We start from the raw sequence: 13111 nt of genomic DNA on the forward strand, positions 1-13111 counted from the left end.
GAGAGAGAGAGAGAGAGAGAGAGAGAGAGAGAGAGAGAGAGGGGGAGGGGGAGAGGGAGGGAGGGAGGGAGACAGTGTCATTCCCATATGTGGTAGATAGAACGATGACATTCTTATTTACAGCAGCACAACAGAATAAATAAACAGAGTGCACTGTGAACAATATAATAAACTAGATGAAAAAGTTCAGTGTGTGTGGTGCTCCCAAGCTCGAAGGTGGGACTAGTGTAGATGGGACATGTTGGTCGATGTGGGTAAGTTAGACCAAAGGGCCTGTTTCCACACTGCACGGCTCCAAATGTTGTCATTGTAAAAACCTAGTGCAAATCCTTGGAAAGATTTCTTCTAGGTTTCTCCTGACCAGGGAATGCTGAATACTACATCGGGGCAACAACGTTCACCCGCGAGCAACATTCACACTGAGAATCCCATCACTCCCTGTCCAGTAGGGTTGCCAACTGTCCCGTATTAGCCGGGACATCCCGTATTTTAGGCTAAGTTGGTTTGTCCCGTACGGGACTGCCCTTGTCCCGTATTAGGCCTGGGGGGACGCTGTAGGCCCGGACGCTGTAGGCGGGGCGCTGTAGGCCCGGACGCTGTAGGCGGGGCGCTGTAGGCCCGGACGCTGTAGGCCCAGACAGTGTAGGTCTGGACAGTGTAGGTCCGGAGGCCCGGGCGCAGCCTAATGGCGGTTGCTTAGCAACCCGCCTCCCGGCCCAGGCAGCCGCCATTGGTGGAGCGGGAGCACGTGGCCGCTGGCTGGGTGAGGTCACATGGGGCGCGGGGCGGTGATGTCACCTTGTCCATTATTTGGGAGTGAGATAGTTGGCAACCCTTCATGTCCAAACTTGATTAGTACCGGTGTCAGAGGTTATGGGGAGAAGGCAGGAGAATGGGGTTGAGAGGGAGAGACAGATCAGCCATGATTGAATGGGCCGAATGGCCTAATTCTGCTCCTATTGCTTATGAAAACTGCACGACAAATATTCTTCAGGAAAGTGTGCTTCACCAGCCAAAGTAAAAGCCATAAATAGTTCATTTATTTAAATTCTGAAGTCTTTTCATCATATTTTTTTTCCAACCGTTTTGCGGCAATCACTAAATCAATTTGTACAGTGATCTTATTCAAACAGTAAGCCCGTCCATTGTACGAAGCACGAGTACAATATTACAGCTCAATCCAAATTAATCCATTAAGATTTACGCTCTCGGATCAAGAATCCAGTCAGTACTCGTGACACATAAAACACATCTAAATTTCAGTGCACCTGGAGTCTCCAAACGCTGGCTTATGTTGGTGTACAAAATGCAGATTATGTGGCAATTAGATACATTTGCATTTATATAGCGCCTAATCAAGTTGAAATGTTTTAAAGCTTTTGGCATTACTTACGTTTAAGTGCCGTTAGGAGCACATGCACCAGTATCGATGCATTAGTCATCTTACACATAGCCTATTGTCGTGTTTGCAGGAAGAATCAAGGATGAAATGCTATTGTCTATTGAAACGGAAGACAGACAGACAGACAGACAGACGCAAAAAGCCGGAGTAACTCGGTGGGTCAGGCAGCATTTCTGGAGAGAAGGAATGGGTGATGTTTCGGGTCGAGGCCCTTCTTTCTGAAGGTGTGTCTCCATATTTTGGGCCCCATATCTGAGGAAGGATGTGCTGGCTCTGGAGCAGGTCCAGAGGAGGTTTACAAGAACGATCCCAGGAATGAGTGGGTTAACATATGATGAGCGTTTGTCGGCACTGGGCCTGTACTCACTGGGGTTTAGAAGGATGAGGGGGGACCTCATTGAAACTTACTAAATAGCGAAGGGCTTGGATAGAGTAGATGTGGAGAGGATGTTTCTACTAGTGGGAGAGTCTAGGACCAGAGGCCACAGCCTCAGAATTAAAGGACGTTCCTTTAGGAAGGAGATGAGGAGGAATTCCTTTAGTCAGAGGGTGGTGAATCTGTGGAATTCTTTGCCACAGGAGGCTAAGTCAATGGATATTTTTAAGGCAGAGATAGATAGATTCTTGATTAGTGCAGGTGTCAGAGGTTAAGGGTAAAAGGCAGGAGAATGGGGTCAGGAGGGAGAGATAGATCAGCCATGATTGAATGGTGACTGGAGCCTGAAGAAAAGGATATGGGGAGAAAGCAGGAACGGGGTACTGATTCTGGATGATCAGCCGCGATCATATTGAATGGCGGTGCTGGCTTGAAGGGCCGGTTGGCCTACTCCTGCACTTATTTTCTATGTTTCTAAAGGTCCCAATTCATAATGTTGCCTATCCATGTTCTCCAGAGATGCTGCCTGACCCAGAGTTACGCCTGCACTTTGTGTCGATCTATAGTATAAACCAGCATCTGTAGTTCCCCCCTACACGCCCGTACTAGAAATTTTCCCGTTTCTTGTTGTGTTTGGAGATAGTGCGGAAACAGGCCCTTCGGCCCCACCGAGTCCGCACACTACCACTATCCCACACACACTGGGGACAATTTACATTTATACCGAATCCAATTAGCCTACAAGCCTGTACGTCTTTGGAGTGTAGGAGGAAACCGAAGGTCTCGGAGAAAACCCACGCAGGTCACGGGGAGAACTCCGTACAGACAGCGCCCGTAGTCGGTATCGAACCCGGCTCTCCGGCGCTGCAAGCGCCAGTAAGGCAACGACTGTACCGCTGCGCCACCGTGCCGCCTCTCGTCTTGCAAACATCCAGACTGATCCACTTCCCACCAGCCCCTCCACGAGACAACGTCCGAGGTCAAGATTTATTTCTCCGGCTCTGGTCACGGAACAAGACGTTCACGGGGATCAAACGCGAAGAGCCGGAGGTTCTCGGCCCGGTCAGGCAGCGTCCGTGGAGGGAGTGGGGAGGCCATGGTTTCGGGTCGGGACCCTTCTTCAGACCGTGGCTGATAAGACCCTGCGCTGATTCTATGTGGAGAACACGCTGTGGTTTGGATCGATCTGCGTGAAATGGCGCTCGGCGCAGGACTGAGCGTCAGGGACGCGTGGACACGGGGCTGCCTGGGACGGACCAACCGCCAAGGTGTGGAATTCATGATTTGCTTCCACATCTATCACGAAGTTGTGCTTGCTTTTATTGATTGAAACGTCGAGTTGGAACCAACTGAGTGAACAGCAGTTCCAAAGGCCTGCCACAGGAGGCAATGGTGGAAGGAAGGTATTGGTTGTATATATAAAAGGAGGCCTGGTCAATCTGTTGGCTTTCATTTGGATTCAACTTTGGATAAGGCACTTCACTGATCACCAACAGAAAGTTCAGGTTTGACCTCGGGCTCTGAAGAGCAACGTCAGAAATCTCACTCCCTTCTACCCTGCATGGCTGCCAAACCTGCAGTGCTCAGATGCCAGACGGATCTGTGAATTTGTGGAATTCTCTGCCACAGAGGGCAGTGGAGGCCAATTCACTGGATGAATTTAAAAGAGAGTTAGATAGAGCTCTAGGGGCTAGCGGAATCAAGGGATATGGGGAGAAGGCAGGCACGGGTTACTGATGGTGGATGATCAGCCATGATCACAACGAATGGCGGTGCTGGCTCGAAGGGCCAAATGGCCTCCTCCTGCACCTATTTTCTATGTTTCTATGGATTAGGGATATGGCAATACTCTACCGGACTGTTTGTAAGGAAAGGGATCAGTGCGGGTGGGGGGAAGGCAGGAAAATGGGGTGAGGAGGGGGAGATAGATCAGCCATGATGGAATGGCGGAGTAGACTTGAGTGGCCGAATGGCCTAAATCTGCTCCTAGAACTTGTGACCAGAGGACACAGGCTTCAGATGAAGGGGAAAAGATTTCAGAGGAATCTGAGGGGTAACTTTTTCCACACAAAGGGCGGTGGGCGGAGGAAGGAACGAGCTGCCAGAGGAGGTAGTTGAGGCAGGGACAGATTCCACCGTGTTATCACTTTGCACGTGTGACAATAAACGTACCGCTGCGGCCTCACCGTGAAAGCCAAACAGCCGTGTTGGTCAGATGCCGCTGTGATCGAGGTCATCTTTACTCTGGGTCGGCATTGTACAGATCTTGGTGTACGTTGTAATCAAAGATAATAGAGCAGAGCAAGGTAGGCCACTCGACCCTAAAAACCGTAGTACGTCACGGCGAAGTCCCGAACCAGGGGCCACAGTTTAAGAATAAGGGGTAGGCCGTTTAGAACGGAGATGAGGAAAAACTTTTTCACCCAGAGAGTTGTGAATCTGTGGAATTCTCTGCCTCAGAAGGCAGTGGAGGCCAATTCCCTGGATGCTTTCAAGAGAGAGCTGGATAGAGCTCTTAAGGATAGCGGAGTCAGGAGGTATGGGGAGAAGGCAGGAACGGGGTACTGATTCAGAATGATCAGCCATGATCACATTGAATGGCGGTGCTGGCTCGAAGGGCCGAATGGCCTCCTCCTGCACCTATTGTCTATTGACAAGCAGTCGCGGTCAGGGATGGAACCCGTGTCTCTGGCGCTGTGAGGCAGCGACTCTACCGCTGAGCCGCCGTGCCCGCCTAACTAAGACGCTCAGTCCGACGTTCTAAGAGGCAAAGATTTGAAAAATCTGGCCTGGTCTTGCGGGACTTGCGATGGGAGTCTAGTTTAGAAACTCCAGGCGTGAGGAAACGCTGGCACACTTATCAACGGGAAGCTCCTCACCCAGTAACCTTTCCTTGGGCGCGCGCATTATCTTCAGTGAAAGAGGCAAATCAGATGCTGTGGCGGAGAGCTTATCACGTGTTACCTACTGTTAAATCGCATTGAAGAATCGTTCTGAAAGGGGTGAAGCCTGAAGCCTCCGGCTATTATTTAGGAAACACGTTCATTGTTGAGGCTGGAACCCGCTGGGCTCGACAACTGTGCAAATGTACGACTCGCAAGAGACTGGCACCGAGGAATATTTTCCCTGCTGTAATAACGCTGGCACGCCTTCCTCACGTTGATCAACACAAAAGAAAATAAATTGGGACAAATGCGCTTTGTGGAGGCTTCTCGATGCCTGCTGCTCGATTCTGTGTAATGGATGGCAGCGCGTCTCGAGCTACACAAAGGAATACAAAAGAGTACAAAAACAGGGATGTAATGCCGAGGCTTGACGTGGCGCTGGTCAGGCCACACTGGCGAGAAATTCTGGCCACCATATCCGAGGAAGGGTGTGCTTTGCTGGCTCTGGAGAGGGTCCAGAGGAGGTTTACAAGAACGATCCCAGGAATGAGGGGGGCTAACAAATGATGATCGTTTGTCGGCACTGGGCCTGTACTCGCTGGAGTTTAGAAGGATGAGGAGGGGGGGGTGGGAGGGAAAGTGGGGGTGGGAACCTCATTGAAAGGCTTGGATAGAGTGGACGTGGAGAGGATGTTTCCACTAGCGGGAGAGTCTAGGACCAGAGGTCGCGGCCTCAGAATTAAAGGACGCATCCTTAGGAAGGAGATGAGGAGAAACTTCTTTCGTCAGAGGGTGGTGAATCTGTGGAATTCTTTGCCACAGGAGGCTGTGGAGGCCAAGTCAGTGGATATTTTTAAGGCAGAATTAGATAGATAAATTCTTGATTAGTATGGGTGTCAGGGGTTACGGGGAGAAGGCAGGAGAATGGGGTTGGGAGGGAGAGAGAGATCAGCCATGATTGAATGGCGGAGTAGTTTTGCTGGACCGATTGGCCTAATTTTGCTCCTATAATGTTTGACCTTCTGAACTCATGGCCCACCCAGCTTGACTCCGAAACATCAGAGAGGCCTAGCACAGACTCGTCGATCGTTTCGCTGAACACCTTTGTTCAGTCCACCTTGGCCCACATGATCTCCTGGTTGCCAAACACTTTAATTCTCCTTCCCACACCCACACTGGCCTTTCAGTCCTGGGCCTCCCCCATTGTCAGAGCGAGGCCCAGCGCAAATTGGAGGAACAACACCTCATGTTTCGCTTGGGCAGCTTACACCCCAGCGGTATGAACATTGACGTCTCTAACTTCATTGACGTCTCTAACTTCAAGTAGCCCTTGCATCCCCTCTCTCCCTCCAGCCCTCCCCCACCCTAGTCATCGTTCTAATTTCACTGTCATCCTGTTGAGTTCCAGTCGGTAGAACTCGTTATCACCTACCCCAAGCCAACAATGGACCCTTGTGGGCTCCACATTTCCTTGATTCATCCTTGCTTTCTGCATATCTTCCATTCATTTAAGGTCCTAAGTATCGTCAATATCTCTCGTCCCCTTTCCCCCTCTGACCCTCAGTCTGAAGAAGGGTCTCGACCCGAAACGTCAACCGGTTCCTTCTCTCCAGAGGCGCTGCCTGTCCCGCCGAGTTACTCCGGCATTTTGTGTCTGTTGACGAGAGGTAAGTCGGCTTCCATAAAAGCGTCCGGGAAACATTAAAACCATTGGGTCTTCGCTTGGTTTTCCAGGCCTAACACTTGTCCTTTTCTGCCAGAGCCTTTCCTCCTCTGTCAGTGGCCCTGCCGAACCCCTGCCTGTCACTGGCCTCTGTGCGTCCGGCGTGCTGGTTCCTCCACCCGTGGCTGCCGCTCGGTGCTGCAAAGAAAATCACAACGTTGCTCAGTAATCCGCCCGCGGGCAAGGTTTAAAGGCACCGACAACTCCACAGCGTGGGCCGTCACGGTGGCGCAGCGGTATAGTTGCTGCCTCACAGCGCCAGAGACCAGAGTTTAATCCTGACTACGGGTGCTGTACAGAGTTTGTACGTTCTCCCCGTGACCGAATGGGTTTTCTACAGCTGCTCCAATTTCCTCTAAAGACTTACAGGTTTGTAGGTTAATTGGCATCTGTAAATTGTCCCTCGTGTGTAGGATAGAGCTAATGCACGGGGGTGATCGCCGGTCAGCACGGACTCGGTGGGCCGAAGGGCCTGTTTCCACACTGTGTTTAGTTTTAGTAATTTAGTTTTGCAGATTCAGTGCGGAAATTATTCCTTCAACCCATCTAGTTTGCCCTGTGATCCCTGCTCATTTACACTATCCTACACACACTGGGGACAAGTTACATTTACACCAAGCCAATTAACCTACAAACCTGCACGTCTTTGGAGTGTGGGAGGAAACCGGAGATCCCGGAGAAAACCCACGCAGGTCACGGGGAGAACGACAGCGCCCGTAGTCAGGATCGAACCCGGGTCTCTGGCGCTGTGAGGCAGCAACTCTAACGTTGCCATGTATCTCTAAACTAAACTAGACTAATGTCAATGGTTGGCGCAGACTCGGTGGGCCGAAGGGCCTGTTTCTATGCAGCACCTCAAAAATAAACTAAACTAGTGTGAACGGGTTGTGTAGGAACATAACCGCAGATGCTGGTACAAATCGAAGGTATCACAAAATGTTGGAGTAATTCAGCGGGTCAGGCAGCATCAGTCTGAAGAAGGGTCTCGACCTGAAACGTCACCCATTCCTTCTCTCCAGAGATGCTGCCTGACCCGTTGAGTTACTCCAGCATTTTGCGATACCTCGTGTGAACGGGGGATCGCTGGGCGGCGCGGACCCGGTGGGCCGAGGGGCCTGTTTCTGCGCTGTATCTCTGAACTAAAGCAAATCTCCCCAGCACAGCGCAAATTTCAAATAATCTTGCCGTAACTTGTGTGAAACAGAGACAAATTCAGAAACGTTTCTTCATAAAACCTCGGCTCCTTCGTACGGGATATTGTGCACTGTTTCACAATCTCATTGGGAGTTCTCATTTATCCTGGCTCCCACTCTCTGTCCCATGTTCAATCCTTTCCTCACAAAAGATTTTCTGCCTGGCTGGTAATTTTAGATAAATATTTAAATCATCGCTGTCTCCACATTCATTCTGTCTTCATTTGGCACTGAACTGGATGCGCTGCTTACGCCATCACTTCCTAATGAATTGTGCAAGTTAATAAGCCGATAAAAATGCAAACAAAGGACAGGGTTTATTTCCAGAGCGGAATAGCTAAAAAGCACAGAGAGAGACACACAAAATGCTGGAGTCACTCGGCGGGACAGGCAGCACCTCGGGAGAGAAGGAATGGGTGACGTCTCGGGTCGAGACCCTTCTTCAGACTGATGTTGGAAGAGAGGGAGATGCATAGATAAGGAAGTGTAAGGTGTGAAATGGAGATCAAGGAAAATGTAGAATAGACAATAGGTGCAGGAGTTGGGGATTCGGCCCTTCGAGCCAGCACCGCCATTCAATGTGATCATGGCTGATCATTCTCAATCAGTACCCCGTTCCTGCCTTCTCCCCATACCCCCCTGACTCCGCTATCCTTAAGAGCTCTATCTAGCTCTCTCTTGAATGCATTCAGAGAATTGGCCTCCACTGCCTTCTGAGGCAGAGAATTCCACAGATTCACAACTCTCTGACTGAAAAAGTTTTTCCTCATCTCCATTCTAAATGGCCTACCCCTTATTCTTAAACTGTGGCCCCTGGTTCTGGACTCCCCCAACATTGGGAACATGTTTCCTGCCTCTAACGTGTCCAACCCCTTAATAATCTTATACGTTTCGATAAGATCCCCTCTCATCCTTCTAAATTCCAGTGTATACAAGCCTAGTCGCTCCAGTCAAGCCTAGTCGCTTCAACCTAGTAAACCTACGCTGCACGCCCGCAATAGATCGTGGTTAGCTGGGAGAAGGTAACAACACAGAGCAAACAGAGATAAAATGTAGTCGGAGACAGTCGGACTGGTGGGAGAACAGGGAAGGGGGAGGGGATGGAGAGAGAGGGAAAGCAAGGGTTACTTGAAGTTAGAGAAGTCAATGTTCACACCGCTGGGGTGTAAGCTGCCCAAGCGAAATATGAGGTGCCGTTCCTCCAATTTGCGCTGGGCCTCACTCTGACAATGGAGGAGGCCCAGGACAGAATGAGGGCAGCTATTGCCTCTGGTCCTAGAAACTCCCACGAGTGGAAACTTCACATCCACTCTATCCAATATTCTACCAGGACTCGAGGGCCTGAGCTATAGGGAGGGGTTGAGCAGGACTCTATGCCTTGGAGTGCAGGAGGATGAGGGGTGATCATATAGAGGTGTATAAAATCTTTTAGGCAGAGTAGGGTAAACAAGATTGCCCGCTCTCCCCGTGACCACATGGGGCTTCCTCTGGTTTCCCCCCACACCCCACAGACCTGCGGGTTTGTACGTTAAATGCTCTCTGCAAATTGTCCCTGGTGTGCGGGAGGTGGGTGAGAAAATTATTCAACACGGAACCAGTGTAGGAAAATAACTGCAGACGCTGGGAGAAATCGAAGGTATCACAAAATGCTGGAGTAACTCAGCGGGTCAGGCAGCATCTCCGGAGAGAAGGGATGGGTGACGTTTCGGGTCTAGACCCTTCTTCGGTGTGAACGGGTGAAGGGGCTCGACCCGAAACGTCGCCCATTCCTTCTGTCCTGAGATGCTGCCTGACCCGCTGAGTTACTCCAGCATTTTGTGATACCAACGCAGAACTAGTGTAAATGCGTAGGAAGGAACCGTAGATGCCGGCTTACACCAAAGACAGGCACAAAATTGCTGGAGTAACTCAGCGGGATAGGCGCCATCTCTGGAGGGAAGGAACGGGCGATGTTTCGGGTCGAGACCCTTCTTTGGTGTGAACGGGTGATCGGATGGTCGGCGTGGACTCGGTGGGCCAAAGGGCGGGTTTCAATGATTTGATGGAAAATGCGGACGTTCAATTAATGCTTGGTTGGACACCAAAAGCAGGAGTAACTCAACGGGTCAGGCAGCGTCTCTGGAATAAAAAGAACGGGCGACGTTTCGGGTCGAGACCCTTCTTCAGACTGAAGAAGGTTCTGGAGGGAAGGAACGGGCGACGTTTCGGGTCGAGACACTGCTCGGTTGCCGACTAGAAGCCAAGCTGCATTTTTACAGCAGAGTCGCAGGTTTGCAGACGGAAGCCTGGCCATACTCACAGCACGTCTCTGCAGTGAAGCCGGTGGAAAGGAAACTGTTCTGGTCACTGGATGTGGCAAGTGCATCATCCATACGCACACTCCCCAAGCTCACCTCCAACTCTTCCACCTAAACGTCAGAGGGCATCAAAATGACACAACTCCTGTTCATTTACCGCGGGAAATACACACACGCAAGTCAACAAATCTTCCAACATGAGAGGAATAGATCGAATAAATCGGGTAGTCTTTTGCCCAGAGTAGGGGAATCGAGGACCAGAGGACATAGGTTCAAGGTGAAGGGGAAAAGATTTAATAGGCATCTGAGGGGTAACTTTTTCACACAGAGGGTGGCGGGTGTACGGAACGAGCTGCCAGAGGAGGTAGTTGAGGCTGGGACTATCACATCGATTTAAGAAAAAGTTGGACAGGTACATGGATAGGAGAGGTTTGGAGGGATATGGACCAAGCGCACAAGTGGGACTAGTGTAGCTGGGACATTGTTGGCCAGTGTGGGCGAGTTGGGCCAAAGAGCCTGTTTCCACACTGTATCACTCTCTGACTCTGAACAAGGGTCTCGACCCAAACGACACCTATTCCTTTTCTCCAGAGATGGTGACTGCCCCGCTGAGTTACTCCAGCATTTTGCGTCTATCTTCGGTATAAACCAGCATCTGCAGTTCATTCCTACACAGTTCTTTCCTACATCTGTAGTTCTTTCCTCCACTCCCGGCCCTGGAGCCAATAGACAATAGACAATAGGTGCAGGAGGAGGCCATTCGGCCCTTCGGCCCTGGCCAGCTTTGCACCTGGCGGCACGGTGGCGCAGCGGTAGAGTTTCTGCCTCACAGCACCAGAGGCCCGGGTTCGATCCTGACCTCGGGTGCTGTCTGTCCGTGGAGTTTGCCGTTCTCCCCATGGCCTGCGTGGGTTTTGTCCGGATGCTCCGGTTTCCTCCCACATTTCTAAGGCGTACAGGTTTGTAGGTTGTGTAGGAAGTGACTGCAGACGCTGGTTTAAACCGAAGATAGACACAAAACGCTGGAAGTTACTCAGCGGTTCAGGCAGCATTCTCTGGAGAAAAGGAACGGGCGACGTTTCTGGTCGAGAACCTCCTTCAGTCGTCAGGTTTGTAGGCTAATCGGCTTGGGTACAAATTGCAAAGTTTGTCCCTAGTGTGCAGCATAGTGAGTGTAAGGGATGATCGTTGTTCGGTGCGGACTCTCACCTTCACCTTCACCCTGTGCAGGTGCTGGTTTAAACCGAAGGTAGACACAAAACGCTGGAGTAACTCAGCGGGACAGGCAGCATTTTAAAGTTTAAATCTATCTCCTAGGGAGGGAGGGGGTGGGGTGGAGGGAGGAAGGGAGTGGGTGAGGGCAGGAGGAGGGAGGATAAGAGGGGTTGAGTCTATGCTAGAGTCAGTTATTAAAGATGTGATAGCATTACATTTGGAAAGTGGTGAAATCATCGGACAAAGTTAGCATGGATTTACCAAAGGCAAATCATGTCTGACGAATCTTATAGAATTTTTCGAGGATGTAACTAGTAGAGTGGATAAGGGAGAACCAGTCGATGTGTTATATCTGGACTTTCAGAAGGCCTTCGACAAGGTCCCACATAGGAGATTGGTGTACAAACTTAAAGCACACGGTATTGAGGGTTCAGTGTTGAGGTGGATAGAAAATTGGTTGGCGGACAGGAAGCAAAGAGTAGGAATAAACGGGTCCTTTTCAGGAATGGCAGGCAGTGACTAGTGGGGTACCGCAAGGCTCAGTGCTGGGACCCCAGTTATTCACAGTGTATATTAATGATTTGGACGAGGGAATTGAATGCAACATCTCTAAGTTTGCGGATGACACGAAGCTGGGTGGCAGTGTTAGCTGCGAGGAGGATGCTAGGAGGCTGCAGAGTGACTTGGATAGATTAGGCGAGTGGGCAAATGCATGGCAGATGCAATATAATGTGGATAAATGTGAGGTTATCCACTTTGGCGGCAAGAACAGGAAAGCAGAGTATTACCTGAATGGTGACCGATTGGGAGAAGGGGAGATGCAACGTGACCTGGGTGTCATGGTGCACCAGTCATTGAAAGCAAGCATGCAGGTGCAGCAGGCAGTGAAGAAAGCGAATGGTATGTCGACATTCATAGCAAGAGGATTTGAGTTTAGGAGCAGGGAGGTTCTACTGCAGTTGTACAGGGCCTTGGTGAGACCGCACCTGGAGTATTGTGTGCAGTTTTGGTCTCCTAATCTGAGGAAAGACGTTCTTGCCTTAGAGGGAGTACAGAGAAGGTTCACCAGATTGATCCCTGGGATGGCGGGACTTACATATGAGGAAAGACTAGATAGACTGGGCTTGTACTCGCTGGAATTTAGAAGACTGAGGGGGGATCTTATAGAAACATATAAAATTCTTAAGGGGTTGGAGAGGCTAGATGCGGGAAGATTGTTCCCGATGTTGGGGGCGTCCAGAACCAGGGGTCACAGCTTAAGGATAAGGGGGAAGTCTTTTAGGACCGAGATGAGAAAACATTTCTTCACACAGAGAGTGGTGAGTCTGTGGAATTCTCTGCCACAGAAGGTAGTTGAGGCCAGTTCATTGGCTATATTTAAGAGGGAGTTAGATGTGGCCCTTTTTGCTAAAGGGATCAGGGGGTATGGAGAGAAGGCAGGTACAGGCTACTGAGCTGAATGATCAGCCATGATCATATTGAATGGCAGTGCAGGCTCGAAGGGCCGAATGGCCTACTCCTGCACCTATTTTCTATGTTTCTATGTTTCTATGAGGGGGATGGAGTAGGGGGAAGGGGAAGGGGGGAGGGAAGGGGGTGATGGATGGAGGGGGGAGGGGGAGCGGAGGGGGAGGGGGGATGGAGGGAGGAGAGGAGAGGGGACGAATGGGGGAGGGGAGGGTGCTGCACCATTGCAGGAGAGGTTTGGGATCAACGGATCCACCTGGTCTAGTATTAAAATAATACCCAAAACGTTACACCAGCATGGCTTTGAGGTTACGCTAGTCTGATAGATTCAAGGTCGCTGCTGGATGCAGCCTTTTATAAACTATATTAAATACTTGAAGTGCCGGGGTGGGTTTGCAAAACATATTCCCAGAATTAATAATCCAGTAACATGACCACTGCACAGCTACTTCCACAGTGCTTGGCTATTAAGTTTATAAATCGACAAGGGAAACTTATTATGTATAGGATGGAACTGCAGATGCTGGTTTAAACCGGAGACAGACACAAAGTG

General features: G+C 50.4%; 1 protein-coding gene across 1 annotated transcript in view; it reads right to left on the reverse strand.

Moving 5' to 3' along the window:
- Window positions 1-1094: 1094 nt before the first annotated feature.
- Window positions 1095-13111, reverse strand: part of cep128 (centrosomal protein 128) — a 351185-nt gene continuing 339168 nt past the window's right edge. Inside the window, exons 22-23 of the mRNA XM_078406913.1 lie at window positions 9879-9987; window positions 1095-6524 (exon numbers count right to left, since the gene is read on the reverse strand). Of these exons, the coding sequence (XP_078263039.1) occupies window positions 6400-6524; window positions 9879-9987 (234 nt within the window). The 3' untranslated portion in view covers window positions 1095-6399. The remainder of the gene's footprint in view (window positions 6525-9878; window positions 9988-13111) is intronic.

Source organism: Rhinoraja longicauda, chromosome 10 (genome assembly GCF_053455715.1).
Source record: "Rhinoraja longicauda isolate Sanriku21f chromosome 10, sRhiLon1.1, whole genome shotgun sequence".
Taxonomy (NCBI): Eukaryota; Metazoa; Chordata; class Chondrichthyes; order Rajiformes; family Arhynchobatidae; genus Rhinoraja; species Rhinoraja longicauda.